The 19888-nt window shown below is 46.8% G+C and overlaps 1 protein-coding gene across 9 annotated transcripts in view; it reads left to right on the top strand.

The window, feature by feature from the left end:
• Positions 1 to 19888, top strand: part of PAX5 (paired box 5) — a 212210-nt gene that overhangs the window by 13201 nt on the left and 179121 nt on the right. For all 9 annotated transcript variants that reach the window (XR_014824167.1, XR_014824178.1, XM_003122019.7 and 6 more), the window contains 4 exons: positions 269 to 434; positions 5594 to 5791; positions 14175 to 14239; positions 17814 to 17942. Coding sequence is in view for 7 of the 9 variants with exons in the window: in XM_003122019.7 (XP_003122067.3) it covers positions 269 to 434; positions 5594 to 5791; positions 14175 to 14239; positions 17814 to 17942 (558 nt within the window). In the remaining 2 variants the exon portion in view is untranslated. The remainder of the gene's footprint in view (positions 1 to 268; positions 435 to 5593; positions 5792 to 14174; positions 14240 to 17813; positions 17943 to 19888) is intronic.

Here is a 19888-nt window from a genome sequence, read left to right as displayed (position 1 = left end):
ATGCTAGCAACTAAGGGAAACACAGTGTGGGGATGCTTGCTATCAACAGCCCAACTGACTGGCTGAAGATGGACAAAGCCTAAGGTTAATTTTAAAAAGCTGCCAGAGGTGTTCAGTTAGCCTGCCCGATCAGACTCCAGGCTCAAGAAATCCAGCCCGCAGCCATTTCTGATCAGAGGGACTCCGGGTGCTTAAAGCAGCGCTTCTACTCCTATGTGACTGGTTCTAACCACCCTTTTCCTTGCCTTTTGTTTCTGATCTGTTTCAGGACATGGAGGAGTGAATCAGCTTGGGGGGGTTTTTGTGAACGGCCGGCCACTCCCGGATGTAGTCCGCCAAAGGATAGTGGAACTTGCTCATCAAGGTGTCAGGCCCTGCGACATCTCCAGGCAGCTTCGAGTCAGCCATGGTTGTGTCAGCAAAATTCTTGGCAGGTAAAGGCAGGAGCTTCAGGTTTCCCTTGATTTTTTCAAATAATGACTTAAAGCATGACACAGCAGCTGTCCAACGTGGCAGTGTCATCCTGGGAGTTAGGGTGGTACCTCTCCCACACGCATAGCACTTTGGGATTTGCAGAGCCCTTTCGAGGCCAGTCAATTCAAAGTGGCCCTGGGAAACCCCTGTTGTGGAATGGGGTGACTCAGATAGGAGGGCGTGACAGGTTTTCTGAAAGCCTGGTGCATTATTCCAAAGAACCCAGCAGTGAGGGGTTCTTGGGAATTTCCCCTACATGTCTTAGACGAGCTCAGGGCCTGAGCAGTGCTGGGTGGAAAACCCACAAGTTCTAAAATCACACCACCAGACTTCAGTGCTTCATTTTAATGCTTTCAAAAAGCACATTCCATTTTTAAAAGTCAGCTGTCATTTTCACTCTGGGGTTATCACCTACTTTATTCTTTGGGCCCCGCAGTATTTTGCTTCTATAGGTTTTGTTTCCTTCAGAGTGACAGGCATCCTAAATATATATTAAACTAGAGGAAAACAAACAAACAGATACTAACTCTCAAATCTGACATTTGAAAGTTGCCACTTGACCCAGTGATGTGCTCCAAGTGAAACACTAACAATGGCAATTCTCCCAGAGGGCTCTGCAGCCTCTTAACGCGTCTGTTTATTTTTTTGGGTGAGATGGTTCAGGGAAGCTCGTTTTGAGATGAGGAGACAAATCTAGAGGACGAAGTGACTGACTTAGGCCCATCCACCCAGTCAGCACTCAGGCTGGGAATGAGGCCTCAAGGATTCTGAAACTGTCTGCATCTCACTACGCAGATGAAACCAAACCAAAGCCACAAGTGTGTTTCCAGGCATGTGAAGTTGTTATAGGTTTGCTCTGGTGGAGAGAAACATTCTTGGGTTTAGCTGTTCATTGCTCTCTCAGGATTTCTCTTGCCGGGTCAGAAAACAACCTTGGGCCTGGAGCTTGCATGATGGTTTGAGAACAGATGCCTGAAGAGAGAATAAATATTTTGAAGTATGTCCTTGCCATCATGACTTTCTGCTTACTCTTTCCCTTCCATCTGCCGGATCTTACGAAATCCTCTCCGGTGGAGGGAACAACAGTTTTTAACCTGGAGGAGGCTTGCTGAAGGCTAAGAAAAGAACTTTCAGGGACAGGGGCTCTGGCCGCTCCTTTAGGGACCGTATGCTTGTGTTTATGCCTCCTGCTGCTGCCCATCCTGGGGCATCTCAGCCGTGGAGGTTTTGGGCTCCACTCCTGTGGGGCACACAGCAGCAAAGGAGCCCCAACCAGAGTTCAAGGAGGAGGCAGGGCATTGGCCAGGTGTTCTTATTAGATGGTGGCTTTAGGATGAGCGTGAGAGTTGAAGAAGAATACCAGAGGAGAGGGATCTAGAGAAAGAGAAAGAGAAAAAGGAAAACTGAGAAGAGATGAAAAAAAAAAAAGAGAGAGAGAGAGAGAATGAGAGATGGGAAGAGAAATGAAAACAGGCTAGAAAGAGAATAAGAGAAGAGAAATATTTTCAACCATCTCAGTGTCAGACTTGGAGAGCCGAGGGGATCTTAGCTATCTTCTTGTACAGAGGTGGAGAGAGAGAGAAAGAGGCCCTTCCTTTGTTTCGCTGAGATGTCTTTGCTGAGCAGACATTTTGCTTTGCTATTTCACGTCCTCTCAGGGCAAGATGCTGAACCTTTCTCAGAAGGGGCATCTTGAGGCCGGGTCCTCCTGTTCTGGTAGCCAGGAGTTTTCCGCATCTTCCCTGGAGACCGAGGAATCAGGGACCCTCTCAGGCCCAGCCAGCAGCCTCTCAAAGCCCCAAATAGATTTGTCACTAGGTAGAGTGGCACTCAGAAGTTACGCGCCGCTCCGGTGCCTGGCCGTTTAAGTTGTCAACAATAAATTGGAATTTCATAGCTCATTATTTTCATAACTAAGAACCACAGTGGACAAAATGTCACTCTAATTAGAACTGCCTTTTAAGAAGTAAGTTCAGCCCTAAAACAGTGTGACTGGGAATTTCTGAACTGGGAATTTCATCCACTGATTTTTTTTTTTTTTCTGGTCACCGAAGGATTTGATGGGCGCACACGGGGTGACAGATTGTACGGAGTGTGTGGTGTGCGGTGGCCGTGGTTTTCAGAGGCTGCATGGCAAGGCAGGCAGGGTCCCTGGGGCAGGCAGAATCATCTCAGAAGGTGGCGGTCTGCCAGGAGCGTGGGCATTCAGTCCACAGAGCTCAAGGCTCTGGAGGGGCTCGAGAGGCACAGCCCATTGGCATGTGAGGCCCATTTAAATCCACCCAGAAAGCCTGGCTGTTGTCTTCTTTCACTGGAGCCTGCTTGGGAGGTTCAGGCCATTTGGAGTTGGGTGGTATGTGACACAGTAATAAACACTTGGAGGATTTTAATCCTCAACACGTGCTCTTTATGGTTCGTAAAGCTTTCTCTTAACCATTCTGCATCTCTGTCTTCGAAACGGCTGTGCCAGGATGCAGGGTAAACACCCACCCCTTATCGCACAAATGGATAACTAAGGCCCAGAGAGGCTAAGTGAGTTGGTCAAGGTCACACAGCGAGTTAGTGTCAGAGCCACTCACCAGCACCTCCCGACAGCTCTTTACTCTCAAACTAATGCTCTTTGCGTTGAACTGCACTGTGCGTTGGTGGCTGTGGTCCGTCTGGTTGTGTATAACCCAAAGCGCTGCAGGGCTGGTTTGGTAAGACCAAAGGGTGGTTATAGAGTCCGAACCCTCCCTTGACATAGTTGCCAGTGGCGGTTTGCTTGAGTGTCAGGGTTGCCCTGTAAGCACCTGGCCCATGTGTCAGTCAAAGGAAGACAGAGCCCTCTTGTGTGAGACCATGGCCTCCTATGGTTGGTGGGATGGAGGGAGGAATGGGGGCGCTGCTGCCCCCAGCCAGGCAAACTGGGCAAGTACTGGGGTGGGGTGGGGACTTCATCCTGCCACCGTCTCAGAGTTGCTGCTTCAATATTATGATCCCATCCAACTAATATATTTTGAGCACTGGGCTGTCTGTGTGTCTGTAACCGCTGCCCCAAGACAGTCCTTGTCCTAACAGACCCTATGGATTGAGTGGGTGAGTCACCAGATACACATGAGAATGCCTAGGAAACAGCAATGCTCTCTACAATTACATGGGATCATTATTAGTAGTATTAGTCTTATTTTCATTTTTACAATGAAAGCAGCAGTCTGCTCTAGTGGGAAGAGCACTGCATTCAGAGTCAGGTTTGAGAGCCGGGACTGCTTCTAAATTCCAAAAGGGAGTTGGGTGGGGCGCTTAATCTTCTGATCATTTGTTTTCCCCTTTATAAGACCCTGCTGGCCTCTCAGGATTGGTTGAGGATCAAGATAATTCAAGGAAGACTCTGTAAACTGTAAAGCACTGTGCCTAAAGAATGAGTCGTCGTCGTCATTGTGTTGATAGTAACGAATGACTTTCTATTGTAAAGTTGAAAGGATAATTGGAGGCTGCAGAGATTGCTGTGTGCTTTCCATTCAGATACTTTTTTAGACTTCGGGCAAAAAAGCGATTTCTTGGATATTTTTGAAAAACCCTCTTTTCGACTACTAACACATTTTCAGCAATTACAGAAACAGTGAGGACAGGTTGAGTTTTGCTTTGTGATCCAAATTTGTACATGACTCACTCTTCTCAATGAAAAATGGAATTTGCATATCCACATCACTGCTCCCAAATTATTTCATCTGTTTCTAGAATAGTCACTAACTTGGCCCTAACCAGACTTACCTAGGCTGAGCATTTCAGCATCTCTTTAACTGCAACCAGTCACTGTTATCGGTTACCAGCCCTTGGGAGAATCACCACTTTCCCTTACCTACTATATAAACTCTGGTTTGGTTTAAACATTTCTAAAAATGTCTTTTTCATTAAAATTTTTTTTTCAACTGCATGATCATCTCCTTTGCAAGAGGAAGTCAAGAATTCCTCTGTAAATGTTGAGAGAGACATCCAGTGAAGGCTCAGGCTCAGAAAAGGAATGAAGTAATTTTTTTCCCCTGAAATGATCTTTCATGGCACTCTTCTCCCTGGTCTCGGTTTTATTGTAAAACCCTGACATCCTATTTGTGTTAACGAGGAAGAGCTGATAGCATGGAAATGTCCTTAGAAACAGCGATTTACCTCAGGGGTGGTCTCTGGAAAAGCTGCCGTGACTTGTGGTTTTCTGGTTTTTTTTTTTGTTTTGCTTTTTTTTTTTTTTTGATTGCTTGGGTTTTGACATATATATAACTGCTATTTTCAGTTAATTCTGGAGTCCAACACCCTTTTAAATTTTACACTAGGGTTATTGTTTTTCTCTTATGGAAAAAAGTTGCATCTTAGGGAAGGGTTTCACAGTATGTAGACAAGTCTTCTTAGACGAAGGGAGAGCTGACACATGAAGGGCACAAGTCAGCTTTCTGGGGAAATTTTAGCTCAGGAGGCTGGGCCATAGTCCTGGTTTACCACTGGGTCTTGTGTGACCCTGGGCAGACAGTTTAACCTCTATAGATCTCTGTTTTATATTTGTAGATAGGGACCTATTTATTTATTCATTGTCATTCAAAACATTTATGTGTTTTAGAAATGTTGTGGGGATCAAATGGGAAAACTGACTTGAAAGTTTTCTGTAAACCTTCAAATGGTAAATGGTAGATAGATGTGACAGAATTAATTAAATCATCAATGCATCGCATTTTAACCAGCACTGTCCAATAGAAATGTAACGTGAGCCATGCATGACATTTAAAAATTTCCAGTAGTACATTTAAAATGGAAAAAGGAAACAGGTACAACTAATTTTAATGATATTTTTAACCCAGTATATAAAAAAGATGATCATTTTACCATGTAACAAATAGAAAAATCATTAACGAGATTTATGCATTTCTTTTTTGTACTGAGTTTTGAAAATCTGGTATATATTTTACACCCACAATGCATCTCAATTCAACCGAGCCCTATTTCAAATGTTCAAAAGCCACATATGGCTAGTGGCTACTGTATTGGACAGCAAAGATCTGAATATTTCTTGGACAGAGTGGTCCACTATTTTGTTATCAACATGTATTTTCCTGGTTTCTCAAGGTTAAGCTCCTTTTTCCTTGGGTCCTAGGTATTATGAGACGGGGAGCATCAAGCCTGGGGTAATTGGAGGATCCAAACCAAAGGTCGCCACACCCAAAGTGGTGGAAAAAATTGCTGAGTATAAACGCCAAAATCCCACCATGTTTGCCTGGGAGATCAGGGATCGACTGCTTGCGGAACGGGTGTGTGACAATGACACAGTGCCCAGCGTCAGTTCCATCAACAGGTGAGGGCTGGTGTTTGTGGGAGGCTAGAGGTCTGGGTAGGGTGGGGGTTCCTGGGGGTCTCTATGTGCCTTTTCTTTCTTTTTTTTCTTTTTTTGCTGTACCCATGGCATTTGGAGGTTCCCAGCCTAGGGGTCCAATCGGAGCTACAGCCACAGCAACGCCAGATCCGAGCTGCATCTGCAACCTATACCACAGCTCACGGCAACGCCGGATCCTTAATCCACTGAGCAAGGCCAGTGATTGAACCCACAGCCCCATGTTTCCTAGTCGATTTGTTTCCACTGTGCCGCAACGGGAACTCCTGCATGTGCCTTTTCTAAAGATCTTGTCAAGACCACATAGAGGTTATCAGACAGGAGGGATGCTAATGGGGCTGGATGAGTCTCTCTATCACCCTTTCTTTCTCTCCAAAGTGGGCATGAGTCCTAAGCCCAGGGAGAGGAGGCCAGGCCAATACCCTGGCTGCTGGAGAGTCTCCTGAGCCCAGAGTCATTGCCTTCACTCCCTTCACCACCTGCCTCTGTGTGTGGAGCACTTAACTGTGAATTTTCCTGTTAGAGTTTCATAAATGTCACTTCCTTGCAAGCCAAAGCTCAAGGTTAGCACTGGCGCAATTCAGAGCTTCCCAGGAGGGAGATCCCTGCCTCCAGCTTGGGCAGAGGATGAGCCATTGAGTGTGGGGAACAGAGCCTGGACTTGGAAGATTTTAGTAGCTCCTTTTGCCAGCTTTGCTGCAGACATAGCCTGTGATTTTTTTTTTTTTTTTTTTTTGGTCGCACCCATGGCATGTGGAGGTTCCTGGGATGAGGGACTGAACATGCAGTGACATGAGCCATGGTAGTAACAATGCCAGATCCTTAACTGCTAGGCCACCAGAGAACTCCCTATGGTGTGCTCTTGACAGAGCTCTTCCTTTCTCTGAGAGCCCAGGACCCTGGTGGTTCTGATGGGAGCCTGTGGCCTCCAAGAGTGACATCCAGGATACTAAGATGCCGTGGAGTTAAGGGGTTGCCCTTTTCCCAATTGCCCCAAATCTTACCCCTGGAGAGAAAAAAACCAGAGAAATACTATGAGTACCAGGCATGGGATCTTCTTCTTGGGAGCTCCTTCTCCTTTCCAGTCTTGTCTAGAATACATTCAGTGGAGCTCTCAGAGCTTCAAAATGAGAATTCCTAAAAGTTTTCTACTGGAGATGGGTTTCAATGGAAATGAAACACATAGAGTCAAGGATGAAGTTGTGAGATGACAGAAATGATTGTTTTCTAAACTCCACAAAGAAAAGAGGAGCCAGCAGACTGAAAACCTGAACAGTTCCCATTTCTCCAAGGTCAGGCCCTACTCTTGTCAGTGCAGAGCCGGTCTGGGCATAGGGGACCCCTCACCCCCGGCAGAACGAAGCGGTCAGGCCAGAATGTCTCTGAGATCCCCTCTGGTCCTGGCAGTTGTTCCTTCTGTGATAACTCGGATGCAGAGAATCACCATGAGGGTGTAGGCGTTGATGTTTTGAGTCCTGCTATTTCAGAAACCATTAGCCTGTTTTGTTTTTTGTTTTGTTTTTTCTCTCTCTCAGCAAATTTTACCTTGGCTCTGATCTTCCTCAAGGTGCTACCAGGAGAGAAGGGAACAGAATCTCTTAGTCTCTGTTCTGGAGGGCCCCCTTGTTCAGGGAGGGAGCCTGTCTGGCATTCACTGAAAAGCCTGGACAGCCCGATGTAGGCACAGCATTGCTGGAGAGGCAGCCGCTATTGTGGTGGGTTTGGAGGGAATAACTCCTGCTCTTTGAAGGATTTCCATGACATGGAGCATTGTGACGTCCCCCGACATGGTCTCCAAAAGCCCTAATGTGGAGTGAGACTCGTGATGCTGAGAGCAGCAATGGAGTCATCAGCGTGCTTTGCAGAAGAGCCTCCACCCCAGCTGTGGTCAGGCTCTGGGGACCCGCAGGTTTTTCAGTCTAGGACATCCCTGTGGTTTAAAGGATAACTTAGGTTGCCTGTGGCAGTCATGGACTCTAATGCCAGTGTGGGGCCAGGCAGATGATGCAGCAGGGAAGCAGCCCGGGCATGAGACAACAGAGAAAGGTGGGGTCTATGGCAAACTAGGAATACAAGCGCTATGGAAGGAGCAGTTGCTTGTCCGCTCCAGCTGAATGCTGCCAGGAATGTGGGCCCGGTGGTAGCCAGGTTTTTTTTTTTTTTTTATTTCTTCCATTCTTAAAGAGAAGCCACAAACTAGGACTGTGTGTTGCATATATGCGTGTGTGTGAGTATATCAAATCCCCGTATCTTGAAACAACTAAGGTCAATGAGAAAATGCCTTTGCAGGACAAGCGCAATTCATTCGCAGGGCCCCAACTTCTCTCCTCTGCTATGCAAGGAGGAAAACTGTTTTGTGATGAATTTATTTGAAGGTACTTTAGAAAAATATAACTGGCACCTTAAACCAGTGAGTGTGAACTTTATGATCCACCCTGCCCTCCCCCATTTATAGTAAAGATTGCCTTATAAAAATAGTCCAAGTCAAAAAGTAAGTTATTTAAAAGAAAACACATGAAGGAAAGAGAGCACAGTGATTATAAGATGTGGCAAAGGCTGCAAAGGGGGTCCTTGAGTGAGGGTCTAGGGAAATAAGGCTCAGCAGATGGTTCGTGCCTGGAGCCACGAAGGGGAGGGTCAGATTGCCCGATGCTGGTGCCAGGGCTGGCCTCAGAGTGTCCCAGTCCCTATCAGTGGCCCGGTGGCTCCGCTGGATGTGCCTCTGAGTTGCTTCCATATCTGTGATCTCCTCCAATCCTCAAGGCCTAACCTGCCTTTGTGACAAGTATAGAAACTAAGGCCCAGATGGGGAATGCACGGGAATGATGCGTTTGAGCCAGAGATGGGAGGAGAGCCCCGGTCCCCTGATGGTAGGAGAAGGGCTGTCTCTTTCCACCACTCCCCTGTAGGACTCTGCCAGGACAGAACTGAGCATCTGTGAGGAGAGGGCAAAACTCCGACCACTGTCCCACTCCCTTTTCTGCCCAGCTGCGGGCCTCGCAGCCAGTATGTTTTGCTGCCTGTCTGCAGGCTTCCTCTGTGACCTATAGCCCTTTTGTGTGCTCCTCTCTGGGGCTCCTCCCGGGAGCACTCTCTGCCTCCTCACCACATTCTTCAGTGCGAGCTCTTTGGTGTCTTTAGCAACAGACCTTGCGATGCAAATCAACTGAATGTGGGACAGACTTTGCTGTATTGAACCTCCCACCCCCAGCCTGAGTCTTCCCAGCACATGGTTTTATTTTCCATATAAAGATCCCACTGCATTCAAATGGATGCAGCTTTTAAGTAACTGTCTTGCAAATATAATTGTATAAGGGGGTCTATAGCTCCCTCTCACAGCCTCTGCTTACGAGGGAGGGCAATGTGTCTCACTCTTCCACTACTTCAAACAGCTCGGGAGGGAGTGGAGGCTGGATTTGTAGCTATTCTGGTAGCCCCGTGGTCATCTCCACCCTCCACCCCTAGAAGTACGTGCCTTCTTGCTGCCTTCTGGGGGACCTGCCTGGAAAACCATGGCTGACATGGGTTGACCAACAGTGAACTAGTTCTGCTGGGCTTGCAGGAAATTTCCAGGGACAGAAACTATCATGTTTATGTGGCTCCTTCAGGACATATACCTGCTGGCATCCCACGTATAACCTGCACGAGGGATTCCTGGCATCCAGTCTGAATGTCACTTGGGGGTGACTGTCCCAGAGTTGACCCCAGTGCTCGGTGGAATGGAGTCTTCCTTCATCTGTTCCAGTCCCATGGCTCTAAATCAGGGGCCAAGTGGTGGCAAACCTTGAGTGGCATTCCCAGCCACTATTCCCAGGCCAGCCCTCTTTAGCACCAACTGGTGCTTGTCCTGTGAGAACGTGGGGTTAGTATTGCTGGGTGTTTTAATTTTTCAAGAGAAGCTAGAAATCCATGTATGTATATAAAAGCTCTCAGCTTACCACTATTGGTGACTAATTCAAATGAAAATCAAGGTACCATGCAGGCCAAACAAAATTTGTCCAGGGATGGATATAGCTCGGAGATGACCATTTGTCAGCTCTGCTCTTCATCCTAACTTGGGCAGCCAGCCTCCTGGGATCGTTCATCCCTCCCCTCTTTCTTCTCCACATCAGTCACAGGCCTGAGTGTCACCTGTGGGCTGTGGGCTCTCTCTCAGCTTGGCTTAGTTGGACCCTCGGTTTTTGGATTCTTTAACACAGCTGATGGCCCAAGATTCTTACTGTGCCGATGGCCGTTGGATCAGTGCAGTAGACGTGGGTATTTCTTCAGCCCTAATAATCTCATTTCTTTCTTTTTTTTTTTTTTTTGCTTTTTAGGGCCACACCTAGGGCATATGGAAGAGTTCCCAGGCTAGGGGTCTAATCAGAGCTACAGCTGCCAGCCTACACCAGAGCCAAAGCAATGCAGGATCAGAGCCACATCTGCGATCTACACCACAGCTCACAGTAACGCCAGATCCTTAACCCACTGAGCAAGGCCAGGGACCAAACTCTCAACCTCATGGTTCCTAGTTGGAATCGTTTCTGCCGCGCCACGACGGGAACTCATTTTTTTTTTTAAGACACCACGATTTTTTCTTTCAATGGAATTTTGTATCTGGTGGTGAGAAGATGGGGGCTGGGGATGATGGTGAGAAGACATAGCCTTTTGAAGCAGGCTGGGTCATGTTGAAGTAGGTTCCTTAGGCACGCTTGTAATATCTAAAGTTTTGTAGACTTTGAATATTTAGATTCTCAATGGATTTTGAACTCAAACAGTCTTTCTGTTTCACATGGGAAATATTTAGCAGAGGGACCACTTCCTTTGAATGTGGCTCAAAGAAAAGTGCTCAGGCGTGGGAACTGACTTGCTGGGTGACCTTGGGCAGGTCACTTGAGCACTCTGGGCTTTAGTTTACTCACTTGTAGGAGTTCATTGATTGCTGAGCTTCCTTCTCTATTGGACCATCTAGGATGTAGGGTCATGCTCGTGATCAGCAAAGTCAAGTCTGCACCTCTTAGTGGTGACTGCCAATTAGTCCCGATTATCATTGGTTTAGAGAAGGTCCAGATCATGGCTCTTGTTGTAAGTCCTGATGATTGCATGTTAATTTTTTAATTAAAAAAATTTTTTTTAAGAATTGCTATGGTTTAATTACAGTCTTAGTCTTCCCACTCCCATTTCTTCTCAATGGAAGATGATGCTCTTTGTTCTTTTCTTGGCAGCTGCTACAAGCAGATGTGCAAAATCTCTATCTCTGGGGACAGCTTTGGAAGGTTCCCTACAATTCAAGTCTCCCCCATAAAGGAAAGCCCCACTACAATCCCAAAATAGGGTGTGGGGATGACCTTCTCTTCCCCAATTGCCAAGGAGATCTTGAGTTTTTAAGGTGTTTGTGGAAAATATGAACCTTTTAAGGTCGAAGCTGGTCATTAATCTTTATGAAGATACCAGTGAAAATAATAACTTAACATTTATTGAGAATTTACTGTGCCGCAGCCACTTAATTAATTTGATCCTTGTAATAACACTATGGCATGGGAATGATTCCTAGTGCCATATTGCAGATGAAGAAGCTGAGGCACAGAGAGGTTAAGTAATTTACTCAAGATCACGCAGCTGGCAAATTGCAAAACTGGGATTCAAACTCTAGAAGTCTGGTTCTGGAGTCTGTTCACTCTGCTGCAGATACCTTTCAATAGTTTATGACACTTGATAATGTTTTGCCAATGATTTAGAAATATACATTTCTTTCTTTTTTTAAATGATTTTTATTTTTTCTCTTATAGTTGGTTTACAGTGTTCAGTCAATTTTCTACTATACAGCAAAGTGACCCAGTCTCTCTCCCCCTCCCCACAAATATATACATTCTTTTTCTCACATTGTCCCCCATCATGCTCGATAACAAGGGACTAGATACAGTTCCCAGTGCTATACAGCAGGATCTCATTGCTTCCAAAGGCAATAGTGTGCATCTACTAACCCCTAACTCCCAGTCCATCCCACTCCCTCCTCCTCCCCCTTGGCAACCACAAGTCTGTTCTCCAAGTCCATGAGTTTCTTTGATTTAGAAATATATTTAGAGAAAAATAAATAAAACATAATTTGCTTTCTTATGTACAAAGGTGATGGCAAGACAATGCTTTGAAGTTAGGACTTATGCTGGACTTCAACAGGAAATAGTTAAGATCTGTTTTTCCATGTGTTTGACTATACATAAGCCATAATATAGACAAACAATATTTAAACCTGGCATATCCATATATTCACACACCTAACTCTGTCTCTGTAGACACACATACAGTATACAGAGAAGGTGAGATCCAAAAATTAGGTTGGATGCTAGCTTAATTCCAATCAAAAATACTGCCTCACTCCCACATCTTTGTTAATAACAAACCATGTTTGTTTCTTCCAAACAAGTGGTTTGAATATTGGAGAAAACAAACAAATACTCTGAGTGTATTTGAGGCAACACATATGCTGACTCATCAGAAAAGGGCAAAAGGCTCTTTGCTGAGCTCAAGCGGCCTGGGCTTCAGAGGGCCTGTGGCTGGGCTGCCGTGTGAACAGAAACATCCATTCCAGGCTATCAGTGGCCACGGCCTGGTGAGATTCAGGGGAGGCACCTGCCACTTCTCTTCTTCCTTTCTGTGTGCGCAAGCTGGAGACCAGTGCAGCTTGAAACAACCCTCTGCAGAGTATGGTCTGGAACGGGAAAAAGCTTCTTGTGGAATGTTGAGTGAAAAAAGCAGGACACACAACTGTATACCTGGTTTAATCCTGATTTTGTTAAAAGAAAATAGATATAGCCAGATATTCCCATGTATGCCGAGGAATGCTAGGGTAAAGGAATGTGGTTTTAGATGTCCTCTTTATGCTTGTTTTCCGAATAGTCTGCAATGAGCACAAAGTACTATTATAAATAGGAAAAACTCTAATAAATATGCTTTCAAAAGGTCACAGTTGGAGGCTGGAATAGAACTTTCCCAAAGAAGCTGTGCATTTTCTTACCATCCACCTTTCTCCCAAATGCCGGAGAAGGAACTCTCTCGTAGACCCCAAAGGGACTTTTTTTTCTTGCTTTTTATGGAACTTCCTGGGATAGGGGTCCAATTGGAGCTGCAGCTGCCAGGTTACGCCACAGCCACAGCAATGAGGGACCTGAGCTGAGTCTGCAACCTACACTGCAGCTCTCAGCTAATCCCTTAAACCACCGATCGAGGCTAGGGATTGAACCTGCATCCTCATGGATACTAGTCAGGTTCCTTACTGCTGAGCCACAACAGTAAGTCCCCAAAGGTACTTTTGGCCCAGCCCTGGTCAGCTGCTCTGGGGCTTGGGGTCTTGCAGAAGCCTCATGTGTTGTCCCTGATGGAAATTTACAGACTAAGCCTCTCAGAACCCAAGTTTTTGTGGACGGACATCAGAGCTGCCAGGTAGCAAAGGGAAGGTGTTGCTGCTCTTATCCATTTTACATACTGGGTTTTTCCATAAGATTTTTTTTTTTTAAGATTTTTATTTATTTATTTTTATTATAGTTGGTTTATAATGAAAAAGTTTTTTCTTCCCCCCAAAGGATTCAATTACTCAGAGTAAGCAAACAGTGGTCTGTTCCAACTCCTTCATTGCACTGAGGCGCACACTGGAATGGACTTGCTCAGGGTCACGATCAAGTTCATATTAGAACTGGAGCAAGGTCTCTGTAAAGACAGGCCAGGAAGCCCTTGGCTCCCAGCCCCTGGAGCCTTTCCTCTGAGGTTTTGTATAATCTGGGCTTTCTCTTAGTAAAGCCAGACCTCTCCTGGAAGCCCTTTAACCCTTTCTAGTTTCATAGCAACGTACACGTCCCCCCACCCCCTTGATCATTTCTGACGGGCAGGGATGTTTATTCTCTCCATGGCTCTCTAAGGAAGAGAAACCAGAGTGAGAGCTGTCAGGGGACCGGGAGGGGACCTGGTTCAGTGCCTTCATTCCCCAGATGAGAGGCTGAGATCCAGGGAAGGGAAGGAACTTTCTCATTCACTCAGTGAGTTTCTTATGGAGCTGGAGCCCCTCCTGAGAACAGGAGCAGGATGCCTCTTAATACATTCAACTCTTTCTACAGAAGAGGCATTTGAGTTACCGAGAAGGGTGCAACTTACCCAAAGACACTCAGGGAGATAAGGGCTGAGTTAGGACTAATCTCTCATTCTTCCAAATCCCCAACTCCCAACCTGGGTTCATAATCTCCCCCCACCTCTGTCCCAGCTTGCCCCAGGACCCCAAACCCATGGGTTTGCGGGTTGTCCACACATTGCTAGTTGAGATCTCTCCTCCTCTGTGATGGTAAATAGCCATTTATTTTGTTCCCCCAATTTCCCACAGGATCATCCGGACAAAAGTACAGCAGCCACCCAACCAGCCGGTCCCCGCTTCCAGTCACAGCATAGGTAAGAAGAACTTTAAAAAAAAAAATTTAAAAATCTAATGGGTTCCAAATACTCTAAAGAACTTTTAATCATTCTTATGGACAGATAATTCTACATAAAACACTTCGGCACACGTACTAATGCGCCTTCTTTGTCATTCTCCAAGGGCTGAACCTGGTAAATGAATTTTATAAATACTGCTAAAAGGTTTTGAATTTTACTGATTATTATGATAAATAGCTTTCACCATGAGACAGAAAATTGAAATCTAAGCCAAAAAAAAAAAAATCCACTAATGGGGGTCTATAGAATGTCAGATAATTAAAGTAATAAATCAAGAAAGGGATACTTATTCATAACATTTTCTGCATCATTAGTCAGTAAGTAGTTTTGAATGTGTTTTTTTTTCTTCTATCAACCAGCCCTTCTACAATTCTTTGTGCACTTGCAGTCTTGAGTGAAGATGTGGCAAAACTTCCCAAACTTTCTTTCTCTCTCTCTTGCTTCGATCTCATATGCTCTGCGAACTGTCAAGGGCTGCCCGTGGGGTCCTGACACTCACGGTGAAGTCTGAGAATGACCGTGACTCGTAAGGATGGGAGTCACAGTTCCCACTACTCAGAAGCTCAAAGGTTTTCCCTGCCTTCCCTTCCCTGCAAAGATCGTGAGATGACAGTGATGGGTGTCTTCTCATAATATATCATTTCTCCACCTGGTATACAGGAAACACCTCTGGTTAGATGGGGGGAATCTTATTCTAAGAAAGTGGGCCACCATTCAGCAAGCCTCTGACAGTTCTGGTTGCCACAGTGCCTGTCAATTCTGCTTAATGACACCTTAATTATACAAAGGTTGTGAACCCTTTATTGCTCCGCCTTTAACTGAACTTCCCACAGTGATGGGAGGCAGGCAGAGACCAGCTTATAGTCCCAGCTTCGTCATTCCCTCACCCAGTGAACTGTGTAAGTCCTTTCCCCTCTCTGAGCCTCAGTTTCCCCATTTGTGGATCTAGAGGCACAAACCAAGTGCTTTCTGAGGTCTCTGATTCTTCATCGTTGCCTCTTTGGATAAAAGCAGAATGGCTACCTTGCATAAAGTAATGCTTTGTTTAGTAATTCATTCAAAAAGCCCTGGCTATGACGGGGGCAGTGGTGGGGCTAGGTAGCAAAGGAAAGTTTGCAGAACACTGAGATAAGCCTCAAGAAGAAAGTCCAGCCTGCTGTGGGAGGAGAAGAGAGGGAAGAACTAGCTCTGTTGAGCTGGGATGAAAGGCGTTGAGGAAGGCTTTCTGGGGAAGTGTGGCTAGGATTTCACCTGCAGCTTTAACTATTTCAGGTCCCGTGGCAATGAATATCAAACTCAAGTAACTGATGAAGTTTCTGCTGTGGTGCAGTGGGTTAAGAATCTGATTGCAGTGGCTTAGGCTGCTGAGGAGGCATGGGCTAAATCCCCAGCCAGTGCAGTGGGTTTAAGAATCTAGCAAAGTTACTGCAGCTGCAGCGTAGGTCACAGCTGTGGCTGGGATTCAGTCCCTGGCCCAGGAACTTCCATATGCCGTGGGTGAGGCCATAAAAATACAAACAAACCCAAAAGACTAAAGTAACTGATAATGTTCTTTCATTTGGATTAGAGGAATAATTCCACTTGTCAGTCAGCAGAATGCCTTGTCCCAGAAATCTGTATAAAAACCATATCTTATGTGTGTACAACCCTTTATAACTTACAAACGAATTGAGGAGTGAGGATATGGAAGCTTTAGAGAAATGAAATAACAAGCCCAAGGTCACATGGCCAGTAAGTGATGGAGCCAGAGTTGGAACCTGGGTCTTTGGAGCCGAGTGCGATCACAAAATAACTGGACTAAATGTCACTAGCTCTGTCAGCAACATGGTGAGCCTTGGTTATGTGGGGTTGTTGTTGTTTTAAGTACCAAACGACTTGTGAGCCTCTTTCTTCCTCTGTTCTTTGCACCTTAATACAGAACAGGTTGTGAGATTTGCATAAATCTATTTTGAGGAGCTTCTTCTGGTGAAGGAAAAGAGAAGTTAACGATTTCTACTTCTGTGTCTCCTAAGGAAGATCTAAAATCAAACTCAAATATGAGAAGAAAGGCCCTGTTCCCTTTAGGTCTGTAGGAGCGAGAGCTGGATGTGCTCCAAGGAAAGCAACAAAGAGTTTCTCAAGCACTCACCGCCATTTCTAATACTTTCCTACGCATCAGAGTCAAAAGCAGCTCCACCTGCCCCCAGCTAGTTACAGTCGATAGAAATGTGTCTGAGGTTTTTTGGTCTGCAGGTTTTAATGAACCAAGAAAGAATTCCCTCCACTCAGGAATGGAGATTCAGCTGCAAGGCTTGAGAGGACCCTGGTTTTCCCCTTGGATCAGGGGCTAGGAGTTAATGTGAAACTTGCACAAACCTCCCCTTCCCTATTCTTATTCTCAGGAACTTAGAGACCTGGTCTCTGTCACAGTAAGTGACCAACTTCTGCCCACGTTTTGGGCAGAAGAAACCTAGACTTTAAATCCGTAGACCCAAGGCTGAGTCCTGATGTTACTGCTTATCGTCTAAATGACTTTGAGCAAATCGCTTTGTCTTGTGGAGACTCATTTTCCTCATTTGGTAAATGGGGGTGATTAATAGCAATTAATAGGTATGCAAGCATCAAATGAAAAGCACTGTATTAATGTAAAGCATGTTATTGTTTTTTCTTTATTCATTAGTGAGGAGCAGATTACTACAGCGGTTAAGACTTTAGTTCTTGGGTTCCAGTCACCACTCTGCCTCGTATCAGCTGTGTGACCTTGGGAAAGTCCTTTACCTTCTCTAAACCTGGGTTCCCTTACTTTCCAGTGAGATAACAACGTGACCTAGCTTATTAGCTTATTCTCAGAATGAAATGAGATAATGCCTGAATGGCTAGCAGAGAGTAAGTTCTCAGAAAAAGTTATCATTATTATATGTGATAATATATACATACTATAGGATACATACTATATATGATATAGAGTATATTACATAATTAACATCAAATATTAAAATGCAGGTAAACTGGCCGGAGGAAAGACAGTAAGGAACTATAAAAAGAAGAGACAGTCTGCCATTTGGCATTTTGTTGGCTTGTATGCATGTGTGTGCAGATATTTATGGCTGAGTGGATGGATGGATATGCAAGGGGGGAGCGATCCTGCCTATTGAGCAGGTTGTTTTTAGACTGGCTGGTGGAGGGCCCTGGTTCCCCTCTTTCTCTGCTCCATCCCCCCCGCTTCCTGCATCCTTGGATAGGCACCCGGTTGAGCCACCGAATGTTCCGTGTTCCCTTCTGCTCCGTCAGTTCTCTTTGCTGCCCATCTTCCCCACTCACCGCCCCCACCTCCCCGCAGAGAACCTGGGTAAGGGGTCCCAGGGCCGCTCTCATCACCCAGGTACGGCCACTGTTCCAGGGCGCGTGTCCTCGGCACACAGGCGCCCTGCCCGGGCAGCCCTCTCCGAGCCGCCCCAGCCCGCTAGGGGGAGTGCCCGCTGGCTGGGGCCCAACCTCCCACCTCACCAGCCACCCGCCGGCCGGGCCCTGACTGCCCTCTCCCTCTGCGCAGTGTCCACGGGCTCCGTGACGCAGGTGTCCTCGGTGAGCACGGACTCGGCCGGCTCCTCCTACTCCATCAGCGGCATCCTGGGCATCACCTCCCCCAGCGCCGACACCAACAAGCGCAAGAGAGACGAAGGTAAGCGAAGCCCCTGGCCGCCGTCGGGGATGGACCGGCGGGATCTGTTTCAGGGGCTCAGGGCGGAAGCACAGATGCCCGCTGAGCACCTCCTTACCTGCCGAGCCCTGGAGGCGCCAGGCCCAGGCCCTTCGCGGTCCGCAGGGAAGAAGCTGAGCCCTCCAAGAAGGCAGAGCCCTTTCTTTCTGTGCTTTGTGGCCTCTAAGAGGCCCTTGTGTGTGCAGATGTGGCGCCTGAGGGCAGGGTGTGGAAGGTCTGGGCGCAGCGTCAGAGTCCCCTTTGGTGGGGAGTCCTGGGGGTGAGGGAGGAGCCCGGCAGAGTCAGAGGGACACACGCGGCGATGGCGGGTCAGCGGGTGGGTTCTCTGAGGGCCTGAGCACCTCTCTCCCAGAAGAGATCTGGCGCATGGTGATGGAGGGAGCGAGGAAGTTAAATCATCCTCTCCTCTGTGCCCTTGGGCCTTGGAAGGAAGGGGTGCAGGGGCCTCCCGGGCATTACCTAGATGACAATCTTCCCTGTTGGTTTTTCTCCACCCTCCGGAGCAGGGCCACCCCTGTCCTGGACCCAGGGCCCACTTTAACCTGAGTCTCCTTTCCCTGGATGGGCTGCCAGCGCTGGCTGACAGGAATGGGTTTGAGAGGAGAACCGACTCCCTGGGAGGCTGTAAAACCTTGGTCAGGAGAGGAGAAAAAAAGGAAGGAAAAAAAAAAAAAAAAAAAAAAAAAAGGCCATGGTGTAGGGCCTGAGAGCAGCGTGACAGAAATCTTGATTCAATTATTCTGTTCCTCGGCACAATTCCCTTTCTCGGCTCCCTGTAAGCGATGTATGTTCTCGTGAGCACATGCCTAAGTACTTAAGATCTGTAACTAGAAAATTGAGTCAGCCCGCGGTGGATTGGCCTGTGGTCTGTGTGTTCCCGGCCATGCAGGAACTGGGCCTGTGCCTCTGTTTGGAGCTGTGGGGGATTCATGGGGGATGATGCATGGCTTTGGAAGCGGCCTCACCTCTTTCTCCCGCTCCTGACACTCGGAGCAGATGTCAGAAGTCTTTAACGCAGTGGGTGGCTGTGCTGTGTTACGGCAGGAGGCGGTGGGCCTACCATCTCTACTGGTTTATGGAGTTGATGGTGTCATCTTCTCTCCCGTTGTCACCTGGACTCTCAGCAGATGTGCCCATGTTGGGGCCCCGGTGTGTTTGATCACGTGGAGGGGCCAGTATGTGAGGCTCCCTCAGAGGATGAGGGATCCGGGCAGAGAATATGGAGGAGAAGAAAAAAATCAAGTTTCATGTTTACCATCCAAACGGACAGGTCCTGAATTGGGGGAATGTGTCTCTGTGTTTGTGGGGGTGCCGTATTGGCTTTCAGTCTCTGATCAGCGGTCACTCTAGCTTTTCAGGCTGCTTGAGAAGGTACAGAGTGGTCAGAATCCAGGTGTTGTTTGTCTAGACTGTTCTGTGCTGGGTGGATCCTTCCTGGGGGTTGTGGCCCACTTGGGTTATTGCCCTTTGAGGGAAATAGTCACAAATTGGGATCCATCCAGATGGGTATAACCTGGATGGAGACGCATTTGGAGCACACCTCAAGGCTCTCAGGGATGTTTTGGTACCAAGAAGAGAAGAATGAGCAGGACTGAATTGTTGCCTTCAACTATTAGGAGGGCTGACATGGAAACTGGAGGAATGAGATTTTGCTGGGTGGCTTTGAAGGCCAGTGTGTGGCAGATGCAGAGATTTCAGCTCAGAATTAAAATAAGTACATATGAGAGTGGTCTAGGGCAAAAAAAGGCTGCCTCAGAAGGTAGTGAGTCCCCTGTCACTAGAGGTATGTTCATAAATCCTAGGTGGAGATTTTCTGATCTGCTGCCAAAGAGTACCAAGAGTCAGACGTGAGACTGGATGATCTTTGAGATCTTTTCCGTTTGGGAATTTATAATTGAGCCTTGATG

Source organism: Sus scrofa, chromosome 1, assembly GCF_054392235.1.
Source record: "Sus scrofa isolate SSC_HxYL_T2T_F1_AM1 chromosome 1, Sscrofa_HxYL_maternal_Yorkshire_Landrace_v2.0, whole genome shotgun sequence".
In the NCBI taxonomy this organism is placed as follows: domain Eukaryota; kingdom Metazoa; phylum Chordata; class Mammalia; order Artiodactyla; family Suidae; genus Sus; species Sus scrofa.
Note: the sequence above shows the minus strand (reverse complement) of the source record. Positions and strands in the feature narration are given on the sequence as shown.